Consider the following 27,086-nt stretch of genomic DNA (forward strand, 5'->3'; position numbering starts at 1 on the left):
AAGTCAAGCAAGGCATATTGCTTCGAGAGCCTGTGGAGTCTGTTCTGTAAAAAAAAAAAAAAAAAAAAAATCCTGAGGTAGTGCTGGTCTGGAGGGTTGTTTCCCTTTAAGATTACTGTATTTTTTCATGTAACCAGCACTTTTTTATAGCTAGGTCGCGTATGGAGCAATTGTGCCCTTCTCCGGGGGAGTAGGCCACAATTTTAGTCCAGCCGCGAGGCACTCGCGGCCGGCCTGAACTCGGCGGTTTGGGTCGGTGAGGTGGTGGAGCTCCGTCGGCAGCGGCTGCAGGCGCCCAGAGCTCCCCGCCGATGGTGCCTCGCGAGTCGGCTTGGAGCAGTGGGGAAGCCCGGTCTTCCACAACCGCCCACGGAGGGATTCCCCGAAGGATTCCCTCTCAGCTGATTTTTTTGACAGCTGATGCCGACTTGCCTGTTTTAGCGGCTGAGACTGTTCAGTCTTCTCAGCCGCTACAGGCCATGGAGGGAGCATTTTTGGCGGGAACTTCGCCATTTTCTTTGTCTGGCCCCTCCATTTTGTCTGCAACCTCAGGTGACCTTCCCCCTGTATGGCGAACACAGGGGCAGGTTTCAGCATGGACCCCTGCTGGGGCAGGGAGTCCCTGGGGACCCCCAGGGGTTTTTTTTTGCCCCCAATTTATTTTCTTTCTTTGTGCGGACTTTTGGGGGTCCCACGTGCGCCTGGGGGGTTTCGGGGGGGTTTCCCTCCGCGCCCCCTATGGCTTTGCCTCCCTCTTTTCGTTTGGCGTCCCCTCTTCCTCCTCCCTCATCCAAGCGCCCGCGGGGGGGGCTTGGATTGCGAATTGGTGGGCGGAGGAGCGTATTGGCCTGGTTGAGGACCTGGCTGCTTTGGCGGGCTTCCAGGATCCTCTAGAGGGGACGCCTGTTGGCAGCGGGGCGGCGGGTTTCCCGTCTTCCAGAGCAGATGCGTCCGTGGTGCGCTTTTTATTCAGAGGGATGAGCTTTTAGACCTGTGTAGCAGGTCTCCTTGGTGCGGCATTTTTGCAGTGTCGCCGCCGGAGACCCCGCGTATGGGGGCCCCTCTGCTTCAGGGGGTCTGTCCTGTTTCCCGCTTTTTTCCTGTGCGTCAGGATTTGCGGGATTTTGTGTTGGCGCAGTGGCCTATGGGCGCAGTTTCGTTTGGTGTGCGCCTTGGCTCTTGGGTATCCCGTCCCGGAGGGAGGTGGGGCTACCTTAATTTCGCCAATGGGGAACGCGGTGGTCTCGGCACTTCCTAAGCGGCATACCGTGCCTGTTATGGACGGTTCTGCTCTTAGGGTCTCGGAGGAGCGTGCGTTAGAGACACTTCTTAAGTATGATTTTGATGTTTCTGCCTTTGGGGTCCAGGCGGCTATTTGTGGGGAGCTAGTCGCTCGCGCCGTGTTTCGGTGGGCTGAGCGTGTCCTGGATCGAGAGTCTGATGACTGGTCTCTAGTGGATCAGGAGGTAGCGAAGGTTGCGATGGCTGCCTCGTTCCTCTCAGCTGCTCTTTATGACTTGGTGCGGATTTCGGCTAAGTCTATGGCGTGGCCGCGCGGCGTGTTTTGTGGCTGCGCGCTTGGGCGGCGGATTCTGCGTCCAAAGCTAAGTTTACTAAAGTTCCCTTTAGGGGGTCTTTTTGTTTGGAGAGGAATTAGATGAGTTGATTCAGACTCTGACGGACTCGAAGGTGCCCCGTCTGCCTGAGGACCGTGCCCGCCCTGCGTCTGGGTGTGGGGCTGCCCGGGGGCGTTTGCGGGAATTTCGCAAGTAACGCCCGGGGCGTGGGGCTGCTTCTTTCCCGGCTCAGGGTTTTTCCCGGGGTCGGTTCTTCCAGCGCATGCAGCCCTTTCGGGGGGCCCGTTGGGGGGCAGGGAATCCCTCCGCCGGTTCCCCCGCTTCCCGTCCTGCGCAATGACTCCTTGCCGGCGCCCCCTTTGGTTCCGGTGGGGGCCCGGCTGCGCAATTTTTTCCCCAAATGGGCCGAGATCGCGTCCGATCAGTGGGTCCTTGAGGTGGTGCGGGACGGTTACGCTCTGGAGTTTACCCGCTCTCTGCCGGACCTTTTCCTCGCTTCTCCATGTCAGACTCCATGGAAGACGCAGGTTTTTCGTCAAACCCTTCAGCGTTTGCTAGATCTCGAGGCAGTGGTGCCGGTGCCCCCTACGGAGTGGGGCACCGGCAGGTACTCCATTTATTTTGTGGTGGCCATAAAGGAGGGGACCTTTCGGCCCATCCTGGATTTGAAAGGGGTCAACAGAGCTCTCAAGATTCCGTCTTTCCGCATGGAAACGCTGCGGTCGGTCTTTCTGGCGGTTCAGCCGGGGGAGTTTCTTACGTCTCTCGATCTGACGGAGGCCTTCTTGCAGGTTCCAATTCGGACCTCTCATCAGCGCTTCCTTCGCTTTGCGATCTTGGGGCGGCACTTTCAGTTCTGTGCGCTTCCCTTTGGTCTGGCCACGGCTCCTCGGACGCTCACCACGGTAATGGTGGTCGTCGCGGCAGCCTTGCGGTCGGTGGGCATCCTGGTTCACCCCTACCTGGACGACTGGTTGATTCGGGCAAAGTCGTTGCAGGAGAGCTCCCGGGTTACGGCTCGGGTGGTGGTGTTTCTCCGGTCGCTGGGCTGGGTGGTCAACCTTTCCAAGAGTCGGTTGGTCCCGGCTCAGCGTCTGGAGTGCCTTGGGGTTATGTTCGACACCTCCTTGGGGAAGGTCTTCCTTCCAGAGGCCCGGGTGAGCAAATTGCAATCTCAGATTCGCCTGCTTTTGGCGTCCCGGGGTTCTCGGGCGCGAGATTTCCTCCAAGTCCTGGGGTCAATGGCGGCGTCCCTGGACGTGGTGAGGTGGGCGCGGGCCCACATGCGTCCTCTTCAGTATGCTCTGCTCCGGAGGTGGTCTCCCCGGAGGCAAGATTTGGATGTTCCGGTTCCCCTGCGAGGCTTGGCGCGCTGCAGTCTGCGCTGGTGGCTCCGGACCCCTCACCTGGTTCAGGGGGTGGGTCTGGTTCTCCCGCAGTGGACGGTGCTCCTTACGGATGCGAGTCTCCTCGGTTGGGGGGCTCAGTTTATGGGCCACTCAGCTCGGGGCACCTGGTCCGCGGAGGAGGCCTCCTGGTCGATCAACGTGTTGGAGACCAGAGCGGTCAGGCTGGCGCTGTTAGCTTTCCACTCCCTTTTGCTGGGCAAGTTGGTCAGAGTCCTGTCGGACATTGCCACGGCGGTGGCTTATGTCAATCGTCAGGGGGGCACCAAGAGCACTCCTGGGGCGCAGGAGGCGGCTCGGCTCATGGGTTGGGCGGAGTCCCCTCTTCTGGACCTCTCGGCTTCTCATATAGCCGGGGTAGAAAATGTTCAGGCAGACTTCCTCAGTCGTCACTTCCTGGATCCAGGAGAGTGGTTTCTCGGCGCCGGAGCGTTTCGGTTGATAGTGCAAGCTTGGGGGCAGCCCCTGATGGACCTGATGGCCACGAGTGGCAACGCCAAAGTGCCCCGCTTCTTCAGTCGTCGCAGGGACGGGCTGGCCGAGGGTCTGGATGCTCTGGTCCAGCAGTGGCCAACGGAGGGGCTGTTGTATGTGTTCCCTCCTTGGCCGCTGGTGGGCAGAGTGCTTCTTCGCATTGTTCACCATCCGGGTTTGGTGGTGCTGGTGGCTCCGGATTGGCCTCGACGTCCGTGGTATGCGGATCTGGGGAGGCACCTGGTGGCGGTTCCTCTTCCTCTGCCTCTCTCGGACGACCTTCTGATGCAGGGTCCCATTCCCATGTTCGACCCGTCTCCCTTCTGTCTTACGGCATGGCTCTTGAAAGGGGTCGCCTTAGCAAGAAGGGATATTCAGACAAGGTGATCTCTACACTTTTGGGGTCCCGGAGGCTTTCTACCTCTCGGGCTTATGTGCGGGTTTGGTGTCTCTTTGAGGAATGGTGTCGGGCGCGGGGAGTGACCTCTTTTCGCGCTTCTCTGCCTAACATTCTAGAGTTCTTGCAGGATGGCCTGGATAGAGGCCTGGCTTGGTCTTCTCTCCGGGTTCATCTTGCGGCCCTGTCGGCCTTTCGAGGGTTGGTGTCAGGTCAGCGTTTATCGGCTCTTCCTGATGTGATTCGGTTTCTGTGGGCGGCCAAGTTGCTTAGGCCTCCCCTACGGCCCTCGGTTCCCTCTTGGGATCTTAATCGGGTTCTCTCTGTTTTGGTGCGCCCGCCTTTCGAGCCCTTGGACGACTGTTCTTTGAAGGACCTTACTTTGAAGGCGGTCTTTTTGGTGGCCATTACTTCTGCTAGGCGTGTTTCTGAGCTGCAGGCTTTCTCTTGTAGGGCTTCCTTCTTGGAGTTTTCTAGGGAGCGGGTCGTCTTGCGGCCTGTTCCTTCCTTTCTGCCGAAGGTTGTTTCTCCTTTTCATGTCAATCAATCGGTGATTCTCCCGGTCTTGGGTGGTCGGGAGGGCTCTTCTGAGCAACGACAGCTGCGCAAGTTGGATGTCGGTCGGGTCCTTCGCTCTTATGTGCAGCGGACCCAGGAATTCCGGAAGTCCGATCATCTCTGGCTGGTCCTCGTCGGGGAGCTGGCGCTTCTAAGGCTACTATTGCGCGCTGGATCAAGGAGACGATTGCTTCCGCTTATCTTCTGAAACAGCAGCCTGTTCCAGAGTTTCTCAAGGCTCATTCCACTCGGGGTCAGGCGGCTTCTTGGGCTGAGTCGTCGCTCGTGCCTCCGGTGGATATTTGTAAGGCTGCGGTTTGGTCCTCCTTGCATTCATTTGTTAGACATTATCGGGTAGATGTTCAGGCGCGTCGGGACGCGGTGTTCGGTGAGCGTGTTCTGGTATCGGCCCTTCGGGGGTCCCGCCCGTGAGAGGGACTGCTTTGGTACGTCCCATTCGTAAAGTTAACCTCTACTGGTCTGGAGAGTGCTAAAGAAGGAGAAATTAGGTTCTTACCTGCTAATTTACTTTCTTTTAGCTTCTCCAGACCAGTAGAGGTCCCCACCCTGTCTGTTGTTGTTGTTGTTGGGGCTGTTTTCGCGGGCAGTTTTTGTTTTTTGCTGCGGGTTCTAGTATTTTTCTAGGGCCGGGGAGAATTAAAGAACAGCGGCTGTGGCTCGGCTGGCTTAGCTGGCGAGCTGTGGGGACATTTTCCTTCGGGTATTTCTCCTCTGCATTTTCCAACAGCATTTGGGTATGTTATTTGTTACTCCTGTTCGGAGTATTGTTTTCTTCCTGTTTTCCAGTTCTTGGTTCTGCTTGGCTATTCGGCAGACTGAGGGAAATAGAGAAGGGAGGATAGTATATACTGTCCCAAAGTTTTGTTTTCAGTCTCCACCTGCTGGTCATGATTAGATATATACCCATTCGTAAAGTTAACCTCTACTGGTCTGGAGAAGCTAAAAGAAAGTAAATTAGCAGGTAAGAACCTAATTTCTCCTTACTGCAGCCGCCAACTTTCGGGGGGGGGGAGTCGGAGTGGGAAATCTGAGCCGAGGTAGGATCGCGCTCATTGATGTACATGCGTGATGCGCATGTGTGTGACACATCCTTGTGTATCAAGACAACGCTTGTTTTGTGAGTTAAAAATTGTGGGACTGTTTTGCTCGTCTTGCAAAACACTCACAAACCGCATTACTCGCAAACCGAGGTTTGACTGTACTGTGTTATTTATTAGTATTCAATGAAGATACCTTTTATACGATGTAAATCAAGGCAATGTGCATTAAAAAGAAAATGGCTCCATTAAAATTAAAGGAAAGTAAATACAGTAAAAAACATTCAACTACCATGACGTTGCCTGCAGGTCCCCTCAAAATGATACGCCTGTATAGAGTGCACTCTGAATTTTACATCCTATAAACCTTTGAAAGTCAAATTGAAAAATCTGGAAACTACGTTTAACAAACCTGAAAAAGGAACAAGAATGGCTAAAACATGGCAATCAGATTATAAAAATTATTATTTCTGTCCCATCAGGCCGGGGAATCACAATTGTGAAACCATTGGAAGATTTGGAAGTTCTGGAAAAGGAGCGCGCATCCTTCACCTGTGAGATCTCGCATGACGAGGTCCAAGCCCGTTGGTATAGAAACGACACAAAGCTGAAGGCTGGGGATAACATTAAGATGCGGCAGGAAGGTAAGAGGGCTGATGTGCAACCCAGGCTGGGTGACTGTATTCCGTCACCGTGACAACCTAACAGTACTGCCTCTTACTCATTAGGCCCCTGGTATTATGATTCCCTTGAGAGAGATCACTGTAGATTGGTCGCAGGCAGAGCTTTGACTAAAAAGAACGGGGATAAAATATGTGTGTGGTGAAAAGATGCACGTATGTTTGCCTAGGATTACCAGATTTTCCATCTGGTAAAAGAGGATGCATGACCTTGCCCTGTTCCGCCCTCAGCCCCGCCCATTCCGTTCCCCAAACCCAGCCCCGCACAAACCTCGTCTCTTCGGGCTGGGGCCTTGATCGCACCAGCTTTTCAAAAACCCGGACAAAGTGTTGGGTTTTGAAAACCTGTCCAGACGCCTGAACATGTCCAGGGAAATCTGGATGTCTGGAAACCCTCTGTTTGTCTATACTGTAATATGAAAGCTTTCAATATGCAAACAGCTGCAGAAATAGGAGATTTTAGTTTTCAAATGTACAAGAAAACTTAAAACAATTTTTTTTAGGTAGTTTCTCATTTATTCTTCTATCTCAGTCAGAACCCAGACTGGAACTAGGTGCCATGAGCCTTCACTTGCATCTGACTGGGGTATTTTACATCTTTTTTATAGCCTTCTGCCCTCTTTTTAAGCTGCCATTTGGCAATAAGCCTTATCCAGACAGCATGTAAGGATGCTCCCTTTCAAAGCATCATTTGGGATTCCTGAACTGGGCTGCTCCTTCTAAGGGGCCAATCCTAGCCCTGGTAGCTGGGGAGCAGGATCTGGATCGGAGAATGGTACTTGTGTCCCTTTTCATGGCCACAGGGTCACCAGATTGTCCCCAGAAGAATATCTTAAACTTAGGTGCCCAGGATTTTTGCACTTCCAAAATACTATATTAGGGCACCAAGGTATCACAACATACTTTTCAGACAAACTAGTTATTTTCCCCACGCTTCCTGTCTTGGGGTAGTACAGATGCATTAATAAACTAATGGGAACTGGAGAATACTGTGGCATTTTTCAGTTGATAAAGATCTGAGGCCCTGATGCTCTAGGGTCCATGCTAAAAATCCTGTGGTGTGCTGCAGTGCTCTTAAATTGACAGATTTCAAAATAGCAAGTGGTGCTCAGAGAACCTCGCATGCAAATGAGGTTCATGGAGGACTGCAGAAAACCCATCTGATCCGTCATTAAAGAAGGCGACCGACACATGTGCAGAATAGTTCACGGTAAGAGGCATCAACGCGTGCATGCGCCAGGAGATGCTACATCATAGGCACGCTTGAGCTTGAATCTTGTACACATCCATTGGTCCCATTGGAAGAAGGGGGAGGGTTACCAGATTTTACGGATGTAAAATCCGGACCCCCTAGCCCCGCCCCCATCCCCGCCCCGTTAAGCCCACGCTATGCCACAGCCTCACCCCTAACCCCACCCCTCAGCCTGCTCGTCTTGATAGGGAGGGCATGCGCGGATGAGACACGATGATGTCATGCACGTGATGTCACTGCGTTGTATCCACGCATGCCTGTCCCAACGCAATTTGCTTTTCAAAACTCAGACAAACGGCTGGGTTTTGAAAAGCCGTGTGGACACCCAGACATTCCCTTTAAAAAGAGGACATGTCTGGGTAAATCTGGTAACCCTAGGGGAGGGGTGGAGGGCTACCTACAAGCGAGCCATACAAATGTGAAACTGCTACATCCATGCCATACATAGGTGAAATACAAGATATGTATGCATTTTTCTACACTGCTTCGGCGGGACATTGGTGCCCCTACCCCATATTTTTTGTTTTTGAACTTTTAACAAATACACATGAGACGCGCCTTTGACGCACGCGCACAAGATGTGCTTCTAATACACATGTATTGATGCTACTGGCACCTCTAGACCTGCCATTAAATTTAGAGCGTTAAGGGTCAGCACTTCATTTTGTGCATCATCAGGCAATGCCCGGAGTGCTCATTTTAACATTGATGAGCTCATTTTAATACATTCCAAAATGATTATTGGAGGCTGCTACAAAGCACGGATAATACCGTGTTTAGACAATTTGTGCATTGGTCGCTGAAATACTTCGACACTAAACCGGTTAGATCTGGTTTAGCATTCCTCATTAAAGGTACAGTAAAATTAGAGCATTGGGGCCTCCGAGTGAGACCAGTGGTAAACAAGATGCGTCACCTAGTGAGACCCTGTTGTTTGTCTTGTTACAGGAAGAGCCCATGTATTAACTTTCAGAAGTGTGAAAGCTGAAGATGTAGGAGAGATCAAATTTGCAGCTGAAAATGCAGAATGCACAGCAAACCTTCGGGTTAAAGGTAAAACAAACATAACAAAAAACCCCTCAGAATTCAGAAGAAAGTTGTGGCTTTGCATGCCTAAACAGTGATTTGCATCCAAGCTGCCAGAAGCCTGAAGTAAATGCATAGTGCAGCAGTTACAGCCCTAAACGAGCATTGTATAATCGCTTCAAGACAGCACGGGGGCAACCTGTGTAGTGTAGCAGTAAGCAAAAAGAAAAAACGGGGAAGGGACTTCAACCTGAGATAAATCTGAGTTTATTGAGTACAGTCCTCTATTAAAATACAACACATATGAAATAATCAGTTCCTCTTTCATAACCTTCCAGACCCGACACGGTCCGTGTTTCGGCTATGTTAGGGAAACCTGCTTCACAGGTGTGGATGTTAATCTAATAGATGGTGCTGGAGCACTTAGGCCGGGATTCTATAATCGGCGTCCCGACTGTAGGCAGCGGTAGGCGATCTACCGCTGTCTAACCAGCCATTCGAGACACGTTTAAAAAAAGAACCAACCTCCCGAGGCAGGCTACCTACATTGGAGACACATCCGGGAGCCTAGGGAGGCATGCAAGCCCGCTTAAGCTCACCTAAGGCTAGGCGTGGGCATGGTTTGGCTCAGAAGTAGACTTAGGTGGACCTAGGTGACCGTACGCATCTCCCTAGGCCAGCAGGAGACGTGTACAATGTAGGCCAGCAAAATGCTGGCCTACATTATAAGTAGACACGGACGCTGAGCTTATCATAGCAAGGGATCTCCCTGACACGATAAGTTTAGCAGCCGTAATTGCGGCCACCCATCCCCCCTGTAGATCACCAGCAGGAGGAATGCCCAACCCCCCCACCCACCCCTGTAGATTGCCCAGCCCACTCCCGGACCCCCCCTCCACCTGGACCCCCGCGCCCCCACTAGAACCCCTCCTAACCCCACCCGATCCCCCGACCCCTCTCCGGACCCCCCCTTCTAACCTTTTTTGTTGGCCGGCCGGATGGGTCCTCTTTCTGAATGGCGGGCCTGCTTCTTTCCAGTGTATTGTGGCCTAAGATTCCGTGCTTGTTTGCATTTCCATTTTAGAGCTGCCAGCTAAAATTGTGAAACCTCTACGTGATAAGATCGCCATAGAGAAGCACAGGGCGTTCCTCGAGTGCAAAGTGTCTCGTCCCACCGCCATGGTGAAATGGTATCGAAAGAACAAAGAGATTCTTCCTAGTCACAAGTATGAAGTAGTGAACGAGGGGCTGTACAGGAAACTAATCATCAATGATGTAGAGTTCCAGGACGAGGACTCCTACACCTGTGATGCTTTTGATGACAAGACCACTGCTCAACTTTATGTTGAAGGTATGTAATCAAGGCACTTGTGTTTATCAAGGGCAGTAAACATACATGTAGTTTAGAGACTTTGGGGCTCATGTTCACAAAAAAAGATAGATGTCCAAAAGACAGCGTAAACCGGCACTTGGACATCTTACTAGTCAAAATGTCCAAGTCCTTTTTCGAAACTGACTTTCTAGACGTCTCTCTGGTTGTTTTGTTTCCTGTGCGTCTAAATCTCAAGAGGCTTGTTTGGGCAGGCTTAGGACTTTAATGTCCACAGGGATAATCACATTTTCAACAAATCATTCAGGATGCCATTTAAACGTATGGAGCTAGACCTGTTTTAAAAATGAATAATGGTCAAAAAGGAGCCCAAACTGACCAGATGACCACTGGATGGATTAATGCATGACCCCCTTATCCAAAGATGTGAAAGAAACCACATTCCAGCCTGTATGACAGCTCAGCAGATCAGAGGGGCTCTCTAAGGGGGTACTGCTGTGAATGTCACATTAAAAAGTCCCAGGTACACATGTAACTGTAACCTGCTTGTATTGTATGGTGAGCCCTCCAAAACCTACTATACCTATATAAAGATGACACCTGCAAGCATGAAGGCTATTATTGTGGTGTACAGCTGGGTACAGGAAGTTTTGTGGGGGTTTTGGAGGGCTCACCATATAATATAAGCAGGTTACAGTGATGTGTACCTGGGACTTTTAATGTGAGATTCACTGCAGTACCCCTTAGAGTGCCCCTGTGCTCTGCTGTCTGTGTGGCCAGTTTGCTAAGAATGCTGGCTGCTTGGACCTCCTAATGGTTTGTTTTTGTGTGTTTTTCATTTGGATGTTTTCATATTCAAAAATGGCCAAAAAAAGATAGACGTACTAAGTGCCAAAACATCTAGATAGGTCATTAAAAAAAAAAAAAAAAAAAGAGAGAGAGAGACTTCTTTCGGTTTTGAAAATGGATGTTTTCTGTACTAGATTTCTAGATGTCTTTCCCCAAACTCAGACTTAAGATGTCCTATTGAAAATGCCCTTCCATGTCACATACCTTAGGAAAGGTGCTACCATCAATCCATCCATCTTCTGGCTGGTAGTTGTACAGAGTAAATAAAGGAAGAGCTAGCTTACCATGCCGATATGTCCAGGGAATGTAAGGAACTATTTCTAGCATCAGTCTTCTGTCCAAAACACCGCCTAAGTCAGCACTTAGGTGTCCTAATCCCCGGGATGTCCAAGTGCCAATTTTCAAAACCGTTTTCCTGGACATCTAGCGAGACATTTCGTTCTCCGTGTGTCCAGAGTTCAAGGGGGCATGTTAAGAGGCTGTGGGTGGGCTGTGAGTGTGCTGGACTTGGGACATCTTGCGGGGATGATCAACCTTTGCAAAGATGTCCTGGATGGAACTTATCTCATCCATTTAATCACAGCTCTTATTATTATTAAATAAATACTTAAATAATTATAAATAAATGTAAAGTGCTCAGACCATGGATGGAACTTAGACATTTTGTGCTAGACCTCTTTTGGAAGTATCTAAGTGTGAAAATGGTACCTAAACTGACCAGATGACCACTGGAGGGATTAAATAATGACCTCCCCACACTCCCCCGGTGGTCACTGAACCTCCCCCCCCCCCTAAAGATTTGAATGAAACAGTACATATCTGTCTCTGGAACAGCAGCATCTGGTATGGGAAAGCCTAGTAGAGCATCACACCAGCGTCTTAAGTATCCAGATGGGTGGGCTAGTGAATCATAGAGAGGAGGAGTCAGATCCATAAGGCACTGTAACTACTACATCTATGGTGTTAATTATTAGCCCACCGAAACCCTACTATACTGCCATATAGGTGCCACCTACAGCCAAAGGAGTTTTGGGTTGGTAGACAGGTGGACATAGTAGGTTTTGGGGGAGTTTTGGAGGGCTCACCATAAATTAAAAGGGGTATATGATGAGATGTATATCTGGCACTTTTTATGTGAAGTTCACAGCAGTGCCCTCTAATGTGCTCCACTGCTCTGTTGACATGTCTTTGTGACCTGTCCATTAGAATGGTGGCCCCTTCCTCATCTAAATGATGCTGAATTGGACATTTCTAACCTTGATGTTGTGGTTGAAAATAGCAAATAAAGTTAGATGTCCTGGCAGTCTAAATGTTTTGGCGGCAATTACGGCATACAGATAAACGCAGAAACAAGGACCTACTTCTGTCCCTGCCTTAGAGAATGCAAGGGCAGCAGTAGATTACACCAGCTCTGAAGACACAAGGCTTGCTCCAGCCTCAATGTAAGATGTTTCAGCAAACTGCCTAAATGGATCTCTAACAGATATTGTTACAGATGACCTAAGATGGAGTCTAGAAAGATGTGCTGAATGCATGTCCTAAAAAATAAGATCATACAATAGAGATTGTACTTTTTGCACCCAAGAGGTGAGAACTCCAGTAGTCAATCAAAAAGAAAGAATCATGTAAAAAAACTTGTTTACAACAGGGTAACCAGAGTGAAATGTGAAGCAGCTATGTTGCTGTGCCTTCTAGTGCCTTTCACAGACAGATAAACTATGCATAAGGACAACATAATCAAATGCTATTGCAATAACTCAGAAATCTCTAAGCCAGAGCAGAAAATATGCAAGCAATATTTGGGTTTTAAAGACAATGTTTCAGTAGTTTTACTCCAAAATAGGTAGGAGTTCTCCATTCAGCATCAATTATCTCCCCTGAGAAGTACATACATAAATTTGGTTTTATAGTTACTCTTAAGTCCGTGAAATAACAGACTCTTCTTCCTTCTTTTTCTCTTTGTAGAACAATCAATAAACATAGTCAAGGACTTAAGCGATGTGGAGGTAACTGAGCCCGAATCTGCCAAATTTGAATGTGAGACATCCATCCCATCTGTGAAGCCCCCCAAATGGTCTCTTGGGAGAGATGTCCTGCAGTCTGGCAGAGACATACATATAGAGCAAGAGGGAACCATTCATCGGCTTACTTTATGGAAGACCAATGCTAGCATGTCTGGTGCCGTCCAGTTTGCAATTGGCAAATCAAAGTCCACTGCAAACCTGGTTGTCAAAGGTAATTTTTAGTAAATGTTGGTTATTTATTCATTTAACCTTCCGCATCCCCGTCTTCTGCTCAAAACACAGTGGGGAGGGATGGTTTTGTTAACAGAAATGCATTGCGGGGAATGACAGTGATTTGCTATTTTAGTTAAATTGTGTTGCTCCTGTTGATAATATTATACTCCTTTGAAAATTGAAAACTATGCCTGTTGTTGTCTCACCTTACCTAACTTTGCTTTTGAGCCTGTCTACTTTTCCCAACCATGGTATTGATCACTGTGTTTACTTATACTTATAGATAGGCTGGGTACTTTTCAGACACCCTACAACAGTGGTTCCCTAATGAATATGCACGAGAGAGATCTGCATATAATGGACGTGCCAGGCATGCAAATCTGCTCCATGCATATTCATTAGGGCTATCCTGAAAACCCGACTGGCCTGGTGGTCCTCCAGGACAGGGTTGGGAACCACTGCCCTACAAAATAGCTATTTATCCATCTTTTATGTATTGTTCTCTCCATCTCTTGTTTTTATGTGCTTTGATTTTAAGATGACTGGACATCAATATGCTTGAGGTTTTATGAATATTTGATGTTTTTTAGTTAGTTTTAGATGTTTCATATGTTTTTAGATTTATGAGATCCAATCTACTAGGAAGACAGTTTTCAAAGTCATTTACCCATGTAAATGGCAATTTACCCAGATAAAAGAGCTTTCTGAAAATTGTCCACTTTGTATAGATATGTAGAAACCTAGAAAATGATTGTAGATAAAGCAATATGGCCTATCCAGTCTACCCATAAGAACATAAGAATTGCCATACTGGGACAGACTGAAGGTCCATCAAGCCCAGCATCCTGTTTCCAGCAGTGGCCAACTCAGGTCCCAAGTACCCAACCCAGATCCTAAGTAGTAAAACAGATTTTATGCTGCTTATTTTAAGATTAAGAAGAGGATTTTCCCAAGCCATCTTAATAATGGCTTATGGACTTCTCTTTTAGGAAATTATCCAAACCTTTTTTAAACCCTGCTAAGCTAGCTGATTTCACCACATTCTCCGGCAGGGCAGGGGCATCCAGTGGCAGGAGAGAGTAGGAATCCCTCCTACTGATTTTTTATTTTTAGGAAGGGGAGGGGATGTGGGGGAGGCATTGCGGGGGGGGGGGGATTAGTTTGCAGCAGCAGGAGGCAGTGGGCATCCGTCTTGCTGAGTTTTGGGAATAGAGAGGGGAGGTGTCGGTTCGGGGAGGATGTGCTTGCAGGGGGGGGGAGTCAGTGTGGGGGAGAATCTCGATGGCAGGAGAGAGAGAGAGTGGGCATCCCTCCTGCTGATTTTTTTATACCGGGGGTCGTTAGTCGGGGAGGGGGGTCAGTGAGGGCTTTTATCTTTTTTTTTTTTTAATTGGGCAGATATTGTGCATGTGTAACACACACACATACACAACATCTCTGCCATTAATAAAAGAAAAAAGCCCCAGCAGCTGAGTGGCAGGAAGCTGCTTTGGGGCTTCCCCTGCCACTCAGCTGTTCAGGCTTCCCCAAACCGGCTCTGATCAGATTCCCATTCCCTTAGGCTCCCCCCCATGTATCCCAGGATTCTGGCATGCAAGGTTTAATATTAGATGCTTGGTTTCAATATTAATTACCTCATTTGCATGCCAGAATCTGAGAATGTACAACTGTGCAGAAATCCACATGGGGGAACCTCCGTGCAAATCATTTGCATGCAGACTTGTTGGAACATCAGTCACTGTTCCAGAGTCGGTCAAAAAAAATCAGTCAACAGCGACTCACCCAGTCTTCACGATCGTGTTTTGTGCATCAAGCCCCCAGTTAGAAACACTAGGTACAAAACCATGATCTGATTTCAGAAATGCATAAGTACAGAGGATGCTCAGTAGAAGGAAATAAGGAAGAAAGTAGAGATAAAACAATGTCTATGACATTGTGGTACGTATGGAAACTGCCTTAAATGATGATTATTCAGAAAGGGCAGTATATACGTTTTTATAAATAAAGGGGTCACTATTCAAATAGGTTTAACTGGGCAAGAGAGGTTCCTGCCTGATGTTCCCACTGAGCTGACTGGCTATCAATATTCGGCCACACTTAACCAGATATTTGCCACTGAATATCAGCTCTAATTGGCTATTCCTTTTCTGGGTAGGTTAGCTCCCTTGTTTCCCCATTAACCTAGATATTCAATTCCAGAGGCCAGGCATGACCCAGCATTGAATTATCTAAGATTACCTCGGCTCGCAGAGTTGCTTATAAGTTGCTTACTGCCACAGGCTGAATATCGGGCCTAAACAAAAGAATGAATAAATCTATACATAAATAAATAAATAAAGGAAATGGCCAGTCTAGGTGGACCGTGCAGTTTTTATGCACTATCACATTAACATTGTCAAAGTATACTTCTAAAACATTTCCTGTGACCATTCTCTGCAGACATTTCGGTGAAGATCACCAGAGAGCTGGAGGATAAGACTGGCAGTGAGCGCCAGTCAGTGATCCTCTCCTGTGACTTCAAGCCTTCTCCAAAGTCTGTGGAGTGGTACAAGGGCCAGACATTAATTGAACCATCAGAGAAATTCAAGATGAAGCTGGAGAAACACATGGCAGAACTCAGGATCCTCAAGCTGAAACCCGAGGATGCTGGGGTTTACAGATGCAGAGCGGGAAATGCCGAGACTTCCTGCAAACTCATAGTGGAAGGTTTGTGGACTTGCTATAGGAGAAATTTCTCCTTCTCTTCCTTTCTCCATTTTCTCACTTTATTTTTTTTTCCTATTAAGATTATTTAAGATTAGAACAAGATTTAAAAATATTTAAAAAGAACCTTAAATGTCTTCTTTTTAAAGAAGCCTTTAATTGACAGATTACAAATTCTCATTTTTCTTGACATCTTTTCGGTCTCTCATTTTATCCCCTTATCTCCCCAATGTGTTTCCCTTTTATGTAATCTTTTAACAAATATTGTATTTCCTCCCCACCTCCCCATTGTTATCAGCTGTCTTCTTGTCTAAAGTTGTTTCCCAGTTTGTTTATATGAATAGTAATTGTATAAGTAAGTCCACTTTATTTTATTTATGTAAAACGCTTTGAAATTGTAAAAGCGTTTAATCAAACAATATAATAAACTTGAAACTTGAAACAATAATTTTCTATAGATTATTACAACCTCCTGTACATTTAGTGTCCTAAACATTCCTTTACTCGCCTACAAATTCTACAAAATGCAGTAGCTAGATTATTATTTCAAGCCAGACGTACTGAGAGGGTTACTCCTCTTTTAACGATAATATGTAGAAATAAAAAGAGTGTGGCGCAGTGATTAAAGCTACAGCCTCAGCACCCTGGGGTTGTGGGTTCAAACCCACGGTGCACCTTGTGACCCGGGGCAAGTCACTTAATCCCCCCCATTGCTTCAGGTACATTAGATAGATTGTGAACCCTCTGGGACAGACAGGGAAAAATGCTTGAATAAACTTATGTAAATTATTCTGAGCTCTCCTGGGAAAGCAGTATAGAAAACTGAATAAATAAATAAACTTTACTGGCTGCCTGTTCTTGATAATTGCTTTTAAAAACTTTTGTACTCTGATTAGTGCGTTCTTGCTCTTCACCCCCCATAATACCAAAAATGTGAATACAAAACCACTGATCCTATGGAAAAAAAAAGGGAGCAAGTTCCCAAATAATCCTTTTATTGTATGATTTTGCTGTTTATTTTATTTATTTAGATTTCTAGCCCGTCCTCCACAGGAGCCCAGAATGGGTTACAATGATACATTCACAATGTTTTCAAGACAGACTATTTAGGGCACTTACACATTATTCTGACATAGGATTCTGCATACGAATGAGGGTACATTTACATTATATTGGCATAGGACAGGGTATATTCACATTATACTAGGGAATTTGGTGCAGGATATAGTGACATAATCTTGGTATGTTGGCAGCATATAAACAATAAAATAAATAAATTCTGGACAAGGCCATTCAGTTTTACCATCCTAGTTAAATCTTTGCACAGTGGAAGTTTGCAGCAAGCTTGTCATGTTTTACAATTTTGTATTAACCCGTTCTGAGCTCTTTGGGGGAAAACTGGATAGAAAACGAATTAAATAAATATTATCCATCAGAGTTGATTTTACAGTGTTCGAAATTCCTGGTTCTGCATCTTTTTAACGCATAAAAGTGAGATTATTCTAGATTTAGGCCCTCTTTTACTAAGGTGCGCTAACCGATTAGCGCAGGCTGAACGCTAACGCGGGCATGTTAGTCTGTGGACGTGTTAGTGTTTAGTGTGCGCTAATTCGATTAGCGCACGCTAATCGGTTAGAGCACCTTAGTAAAGGAGGGGGTTAGTAGATCTTTGGTCATATATAAAACCCTATTCCTTGACCGTTAAAAGCTGAATGTCGTGAGTCTGAATTCTAAGCAGATTTACCCCCCTCCATTTTTATAAAACTGCACAAGCCGCCACGCTGAATGCTCTGCACTGCTCCAATGGTTATAGAGTTCCTATGAGCATCAGAGCAGCGCAGAGCATTCAGCATGCCAGCCAGCGCTAAAATCCTCTTGTGCAATTTTGTTAAAAAAATGGTGGGGAGGGTTTACATTAGGTAACATGATATCCATAGATTGTCTTCATGGAGTGGGATGGAATTTCTTCTCTATTATGGAATGAACTCTGAAAGAGTGTGTAAGGTGGAGGGGTCCGTTTCAACAGTTTTGACATTTTTTTTTTGTTAGCTCGCAATGTGCAGGTCGTCAAACATCTGGAGGATGTAGAAACGGAGGAAGAGGGCTATGCTGTCTTCTCCTGCGAGCTGTCACACGAGGACGAGGAGGTGGAATGGTTCCTGAACAGCACACTCCTGTATTGCAGTAATGCCAGTGATATTAAGAAGATCGGCAAGAGCCACACCCTGATGCTGAAGCAGGTCTCCCCTGAGGACTCGGGAGAGGTGACTCTCAAAGCAGAGAATCTTACTGAGAGTGCTCATCTTAAAGTTAAAGGTTGGTGAAATCGGACTGATGAGGAGAAAATAAGGAACGAACAGATTTAGAGAGCGCCTCCAAATCCACTGACCTGGATTGACTGGCAGAGCCACAACTTATCCTATTAGTGGCAGCATCTAGTCTGCGAACTGGCTAGATAAATGCATATACTTAGGACAGTAAAAAAGGCTGGCCTAACTTTGTACCAAGTTAAGTGATATTCAGACTGGTTGGGGTGAGGGGGGGATTGGGACGTGTATGCCACCTTTTTGTAGTTTTACAACCCACATTCAAAGTGGTTTACACAGTGGCATAGCGAGGGTGAGCGGTGGTGGCGCTCTTCCTTCGCCCTCTTCCCTGGCCCCCCTTCGGCGCTCACGTACCCCTTCCCCATACTTTTTCAACTTCGGTTCATTGGTTTTGGTGTTCTCTCTGACATCACTTCCTAGGCTCGAGTCTGGGAACTGACGTCGGAGAAAGTGCTGAAGCCGAGTTGGTGTCTGTTCGCGCCAATGTTATAAAGATACAGGGGGAGGGTAGGGGCGCGCGGCAGGGACAGGAGGAGGGGTGCCGGTGCCCTGAGCAAGATGACACCTGGGGCAGACTGCCCCCCCTCACCCACCCCCTTACCACGCCACTGGGTTTACGTACAGGCACTTGAAGCAGTGCATATACCCGGATATTCCGTTCCGGGAGCCACGCATGTCCTGGTGTTGAATATCTGTGGTAAGGACAACACCAGGACAATACCACAGATATTCAATCTGAGCCACCATAGACTTGAATATTACCCCCAAAGTTTCTGCATTTGGTGTTCGTAAGGGTGGTGGGTGGAGGGAGTGAAGAGAAAATGAGCCATCACCCGAGTGGGTAAAGCAGTTAAAACAGCTGTATTATACAAACGATTCTAAAATAACATAGCCATTACCGAATTGCACCTTTCAAAGAGTCCTTGCTTCTCATCTCAACTCTCCATCTTAGCCACATAGAAAGCCAACACACAGATGAACACTCATGCACACAGACTAACCTATCCACTCATGCACAAACATGCAAGTAATCACGCACATCTGAACATGCACAGACGTATTGTAGGGTGGCCGTCCCTTAGGGCATAGCAGGGACCACTAAATAGCCCCGGCGTACTTCCTCAAACAGGAGGAAGTCCTGTGGTGGATAGCTTACACTATGCACACTGAACAGAATGGCCTCTCACAGGTAAGTATCAGAAGGATAAACTTAAATTTATTTATTATCCAGGCAGGACCAAAAAAGAATGCAAGAAAAAAAAAAACAACAAGAGTGCAAAAATAACAGTAACATCAACTGACAATTCAATAATGCTGTACCCATCAGCCTGGTCTGATTAATTCTCAGTGTTCAACTTATGTCCCAGGTAAGTCTTACTTCCTTGTAGCAGTACTACAACAAAACTTAATTCAGTCTCTTGTAATCCTCAATGAATGCAAACAAACAAACAAACAAAAAAAACAAACCAAAACTTACCACACTGCAATGTCATAGTTCTTCCTTTCTCCTCAGAGTTCCAGAGTAGAAGGTTGGCAGATTTACCAAAAATGGCTCCTTATCAGGACAAGGAGCAAAATTAACCTTCAAATCCCTCCACACAGATGTTGGCCAGATACTGCCAAAGCCTTCAGGGTTTTCCAAACTCTAAGAGGGACACTGCAAGTATTTCCTCACTGCAGCCAAGCCTCAGCTTGCAGTAGCCATCTTGGCTCCCCCCAAAAAAACAATTTCCAAACAAGCAGAATGAATTACTAGCACACTTCCCTTTGCTAGCATACACAGAGAATTCACTTATTCAGCAGTGACTTCCTTCAAAACATCACAGTAGTTAAATTAGTGTCCCAGCAGTCAAACATCCAAAAACCCAAAAAGTTCACAAAAAGAAACCTTTTCAAAAACACAAGCCCACAATTCAATCAGCTTACTTCCATCTCTTCAGTAAGCACAAATTCTTGCAAAGCACTCTAGTCCATTTCCTCAGGCTCCTGGTTTATCAGGGCTGCTTCTTCTGACTCTGGGTTCAACATTTCCACATCAGTGACTCTGGAGGAGGTGCAGGCTCTTCCAACATGAGAGCTTCCTTTGACTTCCCTCTCCTCTCAGACAGCCAGCTCTCTAAGTGCTCAAGAGCTGCAGTGCCACGCCCAGTCCTATGCGGGGGAAGGGCTTTCTGCACCTGAGGCTGCCTTCTAACCTGTTTGGCCAGCAGTTTTAAAGATGGAGGATTTAAAGGGACAAAACTATTTTTCCCAGGGCTGTGTACTGAGTCCTGCCTAAACTCAGCCTGAGCTTGCTGGTCCTCTTCCTGCACAGCAGGAACATACTAGTTGGCTCTAATCATTTTCACCGGGCGATTTCTGGGGCTCTTAACTGGCACAAGGCCGTAACGGGAGTCGGGATTGTGACAGTATCAACACACACAAACAAAAATAAAGTTATGCAAATACAAAAGATATAAACATACAAAACTGAGAGATATGCTGACATGCACACAAAAAGATAAAATATATACTCGTACAATAACACAAAATACAGACAGAAAACAAGTTCTCACCTAAACATATACACACACAGACATGCACATATGCACACTTAGATGTGTTGGAAAGAATTCTCTAGCCTATACTCTGCATTCTTTTCCCCCTTGATACTGTCAGTCTCATTTTATATGTAAGACAAAACCTTGAGAGCAATTAAATTTTTAGCATTCAAGAGTGATGGCTAATAAGCTGAAGATATAGACAATCCAAAAGAAAGGCAAGGGGGATGTCAATTCAACCAATGAGGCAAACTTTATTCATAGAATGTAGCCCCAACAAGGATCCTAGTTTCTGCATGATCTAAACGTCTTCCTCAGGGGACACTTGTAAATTAAACCACTTGGCATGTGTAGTGGCAGGCAAAAACGCTTCGAGCAATGATCATTATAATCTTGTGATGATTTGAAGTTAGGTTGACAACACTGAACTTCTTTAGCACTCTCCAGACCAGTAGAGGTTAACTTTACGAATGGGTATATATCTAATCATGACCAGCAGGTGGAGACTGAAAACAAAACTTTGGGACAGTATATCCTAGCCCCTCCTCTCTATTTCCCTCAGTCTTCTTTCAGTCTCCAGCAGGTGTTGAGTGATCTGTACCCATCTCCCTTGGTAGGGCTGTTGGAATTTGTTTAGGGGGTTTATTGTCCCTGTTTTTAGCCGGACGGAGCTTGGGCGGACTCTGTTTGGGGGTTCGTCCGACCTCGGGGGTGTCAAACCCGGCGGGTCACGAGCGGGGTCCCTCCCCCCACTTCCTCCACCTCCCCACATTTTTTTAGAGGAGCCTCAGCAGTAAGCCTTGCCCCCTAAATCAAGCAAGGCATATTGCTTTGAGAGCCTGTGGAGTCTGTTCTGTAAAAAAAAAAAAAAAAAAATCCTGAGGTAGTGCTGGTCTGGAGGGTTGTATCCCTTTAAGAAAACTGTATTTTACTGTTTCTTTAGCACTCTCCAGACCAGTAGAGGTTAACTTTACGAATGGGTATATATCTAATCATGACCAGCAGGTGGAGACTGAAAACAAAACTTTGGGACAGTATATACTATCCTCCCTTCTCTATTTCCCTCAGTCTTCTTTCAGTCTCCAGCAGGTGTTGAGTGATCTGTACCCATCTCTCTTGGTAGGGCTGTTGGAATTTGTTTAGGGGTTTATTGTCCCTGTTTTTGGCCGGACGGAGCTTGGTCGGGCCCTGTTTGGGGGTCCGTCCGACCTCGGGGGTGTCAAACCCGGCGGGTCACGAGCGGGGTCCCTCCCCCCACTTCCTCCACCTCCCCACATTTTTTTAGAGGAGCCTCAGCAGTAAGCCTTGCCCCCTAAGTCAAGCAAGGCATATTGCTTCGAGAGCCTGTGGAGTCTGTTCTGTAAAAAAAAAAAAAAAAAAAAATCCTGAGGTAGTGCTGGTCTGAAGGGTTGTTTCCCTTTAAGAAAACTGTATTTTACTGTATTTTTTCATGTAACCAGCACTTTTTTATAGCTAGGTCGCGTCTGGAGCAATTGTGCCCTTCTCCGGGGGAGTAGGCCACAATTTTAGTCCAGCCGCGAGGCACTCGCGGCCGGCCTGAACTCGGCGGTTTGGGTCGGTGAGGTGGTGGAGCTCCATCGGCAGCGGCTGCAGGCGCCCAGAGCTCCCCGCCGATGGTGCCTCGCGAGTCGGCTTGGAGCAGTGGGGAAGCCCGGTCTTCCACAACCGCCCACGGAGGGATTCCCCGAAGGATTCCCTCTCAGCTGATTTTTTGACAGCTGATGCCGACTTGCCTGTCTTAGCGGCTGAGACTGTTCAGTCTTCTCAGCCGCTACAGGCCATGGAGGGAGCATTTTTGGCGGGAACTTCGCCATTTTCTTTGTCTGACCCCTCCATTTTGTCTGCAACCTCAGGTGACCTTCCCCCTGTATGGCGAACACAGGGGCAGGTTTCAGCATGGACCCCTGCTGGGGCAGGGAGTCCCTGGGGACCCCCAGGGGTTTTTTGCCCCCAATTTATTTTCTTTCTTTGTGCGGACTTTTGGGGGTCCCACGTGCGCCTGGGGGGTTTCGGGGGGGGTTTCCCTCCGCGCCCCCTATGGCTTTGCCTCCCTCTTTTCGTTTGGCGTCCCCTCTTCCTCCTCCCTCATCCAAGCGCCCGCGGGGGGGCTTGGATTGCGAATTGGTGGGCGGAGGAGCGTGTTGGCCTGGTTGAGGACCTGGCTGCTTTGGCGGGCTTCCAGGATCCTCTAGAGGGGACGCCTGTTGGCAGCGGGGCGGCGGGTTTCCCGTCTTCCAGAGCAGATGCGTCCGTGGTGCGCTTTTTTATTCAGAGGGATGAGCTTTTAGACCTGTGTAGCAGGTCTCCTTGGTGCTGCATTTTTGCAGTGGCGCCGCCGGAGACCCCGCGTATGGGGGCCCCTCTGCTTCAGGGGGTCTGTCCTGGTTCCCGCTCTTTTCCTGTGCGTCAGGATTTGCGGGATTTTGTGTTGGCGCAGTGGCCTATGGGCGCAGTTTCGTTTGGTGTGCGCCTTGGCTCTTGGGTATCCCGTCCCGGAGGGAGGTAGGGCTACCTTAATTTCGCCAATGGGGAACGCGGTGGTCTCGGCACTTCCTAAGCGGCATACCGTGCCTGTTATGGACGGTTCTGCTCTTAGGGTCTCGGAGGCGCGTGCGTTAGAGACTCTTCTTAAGTATGATTTTGATGTCTCTGCCTTTGGGGTCCAGGCGGCTGTTTGTGGGGAGCTAGTCGCTCGCGCCGTGTTTCGGTGGGCTGAGCGTGTCCTGGATCGGGAGTCTGATGACTGGTCTCTAGTGGATCAGGAGGTAGCGAAGATTGCGATGGCTGCCTCGTTCCTCTCAGATGCTCTTTATGACTTGGTGCGGATTTCGGCTAAGTCTATGGCATGGCCGCGCGGCGTATTTTGTGGCTGCGCGCTTGGGCGGCGGATTCTGCGTCCAAAGCTAAGTTTACTAAAGTTCCCTTTAGGGGGTCTTTTTGTTTGGAGAGGAATTAGATGAGTTGATTCAGACTCTGACGGACTCGAAGGTGCCCCGTCTGCCTGAGGACCGTGCCCGCCCTGCGTCTAGGTGTGGGGCTGCCCGGGGGCGTTTGCGGGAATTTCGCAAGTATCGCCCGGGGCGTGGGGCTGCTTCTTTCCCGGCTCAGGGTTTTTCCCGGGGTCGGTTCTTCCAGCGCATGCAGCCCTTTCGGGGGGCCCGTCGGGGGGCAGGGAATCCCTCCGCCGGTTCCCCCGCTTCCCGTCCTGCGCAATGACTCCTTGCCGGCGCCCCCTTTGGTTCCAGTGGGGGCCCGGCTGCGCAAATTTTTCCCCAAATGGGCCGAGATCGCGTCCGATCAGTGGGTCCTTGAGGTGGTGCGGGACGGTTACGCTCTGGAGTTTACCCGCTCTCTGCCGGACCTTTTCCTCGCTTCTCCATGTCAGACTCCATGGAAGACGCAGGCTTTTCGTCAGACCCTTCAGCGTTTGCTAGATCTCGAGGCAGTGGTGCCGGTGTCCCCTACGGAGTGGGGCACCGGCAGGTACTCCATTTACTTTGTGGTGGCCATAAAGGAGGGGACCTTTCGGCCCATCCTGGATTTGAAAGGGGTCAACAGAGCTCTCAAGATTCCGTCTTTCCGCATGGAAACGCTGCGGTCGGTCATTCTGGCGGTTCAGCCGGGGGAGTTTCTTACGTCTCTCGATCTGACGGAGGCCTACTTGCAGGTTCCAATTCGGGCCTCTCATCAGCACTTCCTTCGCTTTGCGATCTTGGGGAGGCACTTTCAGTTCTGTGCGCTTCCCTTTGGTCTGGCCACGGCTCCTCGGACGTTCACCACGGTAATGGTGGTCGTCGCGGCAGCCTTGCGGTCGGTGGGCATCCTGGTTCACCCCTACCTGGACGACTGGTTGATTCGGGCAAAGTCGTTGCAGGAGAGCTCCCGGGTTACGGCTCGGGTGGTGGAGTTTCTCCGGTCGCTGGGCTGGGTGGTCAACCTTTCCAAGAGTCGGTTGGTCCCGGCTCAGCGTCTGGAGTGCCTTGGGGTTATGTTCGACATCTCCTTGGGGAAGGTCTTCCTTCCAGAGGCCCGGGTGAGCAAATTGCAATCTCAGATTCGCCTGCTTTTGGCGTCCCGGGGTCCTCGGGCGCGAGATTTCCTCCAAGTCCTGGGGTCAATGGCGGCGTCCCTGGACGTGGTGAGGTGGGCGCGGGCCCACATGCGTCCTCTTCAGTATGCTCTGCTCCGGAGGTGGTCTCCCCGGAGGCAAGATTTGGATGTTCCGGTTCCCCTGCGAGGCTTGGCGCGCTGCAGTCTGCGCTGGTGGCTCCGGACCCCTCACCTGGTTCAGGGGGTGGGTCTGGATCTCCCGCAGTGGACGGTGCTCCTTACGGATGCGAGTCTCCTCGGTTGGGGGGCTCAGTTTATGGGCCACTCAGCTCGGGGCACCTGGTCCGCGGAGGAGGCCTCCTGGTCGATCAACGAGTTGGAGACCAGAGCGGTCAGGCTGGCGCTGTTAGCTTTCCACTCCCTTTTGCTGGGCAAGTCGGTCAGAGTCCTGTCGGACAATGCCACGGCGGTGGCTTATGTCAATCGTCAGGGGGGCACCAAGAGCACTCCTGTGGCGCAGGAGGCGGCTCGGCTCATGGTTTGGGCGGAGTCCCATCTTCTGGACCTCTCGGCTTCTCATATAGCCGGGGTAGAAAATGTTCAGGCAGACTTCCTCAGTCGTCACTTCCTGGATCCAGGAGAGTGGTTTCTCGGCGCCGGAGCGTTTCGGTTGATAGTGCAAGATTGGGGGCAGCCCCTGATGGACCTGATGGCCACGAGTGGCAACGCCAAAGTGCCCCGCTTCTTCAGTCGTCGCAGGGAAGGGCTGGCCGAGGGTCTGGATACTCTGGTCCAGCCGTGGCCAACGGAGGGGCTGTTGTATGTGTTCCCTCCTTGGCCGCTGGTGGGCAGAGTGCTTCTTCGCATTGTTCACCATCCGGGTTTGGTGGTGCTGGTGGCTCCGGATTGGCCTCGACGTCCGTGGTATGCGGATCTGGTGAGGCACCTGGTGGCGGTTCCTCTTCCTCTGCCTCTCTCGGACGACCTTCTGATGCAGGGTCCCATTCCCTTGTTCGACCCGTCTCTCTTCTGTCTTACGGCGTGGCTCTTGAAAGGGGTCGCCTTAGCAAGAAGGGATATTCAGACAAGGTGATCGCTACACTGTTGGGGTCCCGGAGGCTTTCTACCTCTCGGGCTTATGTGCGGGTTTGGCGTCTCTTTGAGGAATGGTGTCGGGCGCGGGAAGTGACCTCTTTTCGCGCTTCTCTGCCTAACATTCTAGAGTTCTTGCAGGATGGCCTGGATAGAGGCCTGGCTTGGTCTTCTCTCCGGGTTCATCTTGCGGCCCTGTCGACCTTTCGAGGGTTGGTGTCAGGTCAGCGTTTATCGGCTCTTCCTGATGTGATTCGGTTTCTGCGGGCGGCCAAGTTGCTTAGGCCTCCCCTACGGCCCTCGGTTCCCTCTTGGGATCTTAATCTGGTTCTCTCTGTTTTGGTGCGCCCGCCTTTCGAGCCCTTGGACGACTGTTCTTTGAAGGACCTTACTTTGAAGGCGGTCTTTTTGGTGGCCATTACTTCTGCTAGGCGTATTTCTGAGCTGCAGGCTTTCTCTTGTAGGGCTCCCTTCTTGGAGTTGTCTAGGGAGCGGGTCGTCTTGCGGCCTGTTCCTTCCTTTCTGCCGAAGGTTGTTTCTCCTTTTCATGTCAATCAATCGGTGGTTCTCCCGGTCTTGGGTGGTCGGGAGGGCTCTTCTGAGCAACGGCAGCTGCGCAAGTTGGATGTCGGTCGGGTCCTTCGCTCTGATGTGCAGCGGACCCAGGAATTCCGGAAGTCCGATCATCTCTTTGTCCTCCTGGCTGGTCCTCGTCGGGGAGCTGGCGCTTCTAAGGCTACTATTGCGCGCTGGATCAAGGAGACGATTGCTTCCGCTTATCTTCTGAAACAGCAGCCTGTTCCGGAGTTTCTCAAGGCTCATTCCACTCGGGGTCAGGCGGCTTCTTGGGCTGAGTCGTCGCTCGTGCCTCCGGTGGATATTTGTAAGGCTGCGGTTTGGTCCTCCTTGTATTCTTTTGTTAGACATTATCGGGTAGATGTTCAGGCGCGTCGGGACGCGGTGTTCGGTGAGCGTGTTCTGGTATCGGCCCTTCGGGGGTCCCGCCCGTGAGAGGGACTGCTTTGGTACGTCCCATTCGTAAAGTTAACCTCTACTGGTCTGGAGAGTGCTAAAGAAGGAGAAATTAGGTTCTTACCTGCTAATTTACTTTCTTTTAGCTTCTCCAGACCAGTAGAGGTCCCCACCCTGTCTGTTGTTGTTGTTGTTGTTGGGGCTGTTTTCGCGGGCAGTTTTTGTTTTTTGCTGCGGGTTCTAGTATTTTTCTAGGGCCGGGGAGAATTAAAGAACAGCGGCTGTGGCTCGGCTGGCTTAGCTGGCGAGCTGTGGGGACATTTTCCTTCGGGTATTTCTCCTCTGCATTTTCCAACAGCATTTGGGTATGTTATTTGTTACTCCTGTTCGGAGTATTGTTTTCTTCCTGTTTTCCAGTTCTTGGTTCTGCTTGGCTATTCGGCAGACTGAGGGAAATAGAGAAGGGAGGATAGTATATACTGTCCCAAAGTTTTGTTTTCAGTCTCCACCTGCTGGTCATGATTAGATATATACCCA

At 49.2% G+C, this 27,086-nt stretch overlaps 1 protein-coding gene across 16 annotated transcripts in view; it reads left to right on the forward strand.

Moving 5' to 3' along the window:
- Window positions 1-27,086, forward strand: part of OBSCN (obscurin, cytoskeletal calmodulin and titin-interacting RhoGEF) — a 762,040-nt gene that overhangs the window by 226,752 nt on the left and 508,202 nt on the right. For all 16 annotated transcript variants that reach the window (XM_033931804.1, XM_033931806.1, XM_033931805.1 and 13 more), the window contains 6 exons: window positions 5,953-6,114; window positions 8,351-8,455; window positions 9,513-9,779; window positions 12,573-12,842; window positions 15,284-15,550; window positions 17,597-17,863. In XM_033931804.1, coding sequence (XP_033787695.1) covers window positions 5,953-6,114; window positions 8,351-8,455; window positions 9,513-9,779; window positions 12,573-12,842; window positions 15,284-15,550; window positions 17,597-17,863 — 1,338 coding nt within the window. The remainder of the gene's footprint in view (window positions 1-5,952; window positions 6,115-8,350; window positions 8,456-9,512; window positions 9,780-12,572; window positions 12,843-15,283; window positions 15,551-17,596; window positions 17,864-27,086) is intronic.

This window comes from Geotrypetes seraphini, chromosome 2 (assembly GCF_902459505.1).
Source record: "Geotrypetes seraphini chromosome 2, aGeoSer1.1, whole genome shotgun sequence".
Classification (NCBI taxonomy): Eukaryota; Metazoa; Chordata; class Amphibia; order Gymnophiona; family Dermophiidae; genus Geotrypetes; species Geotrypetes seraphini.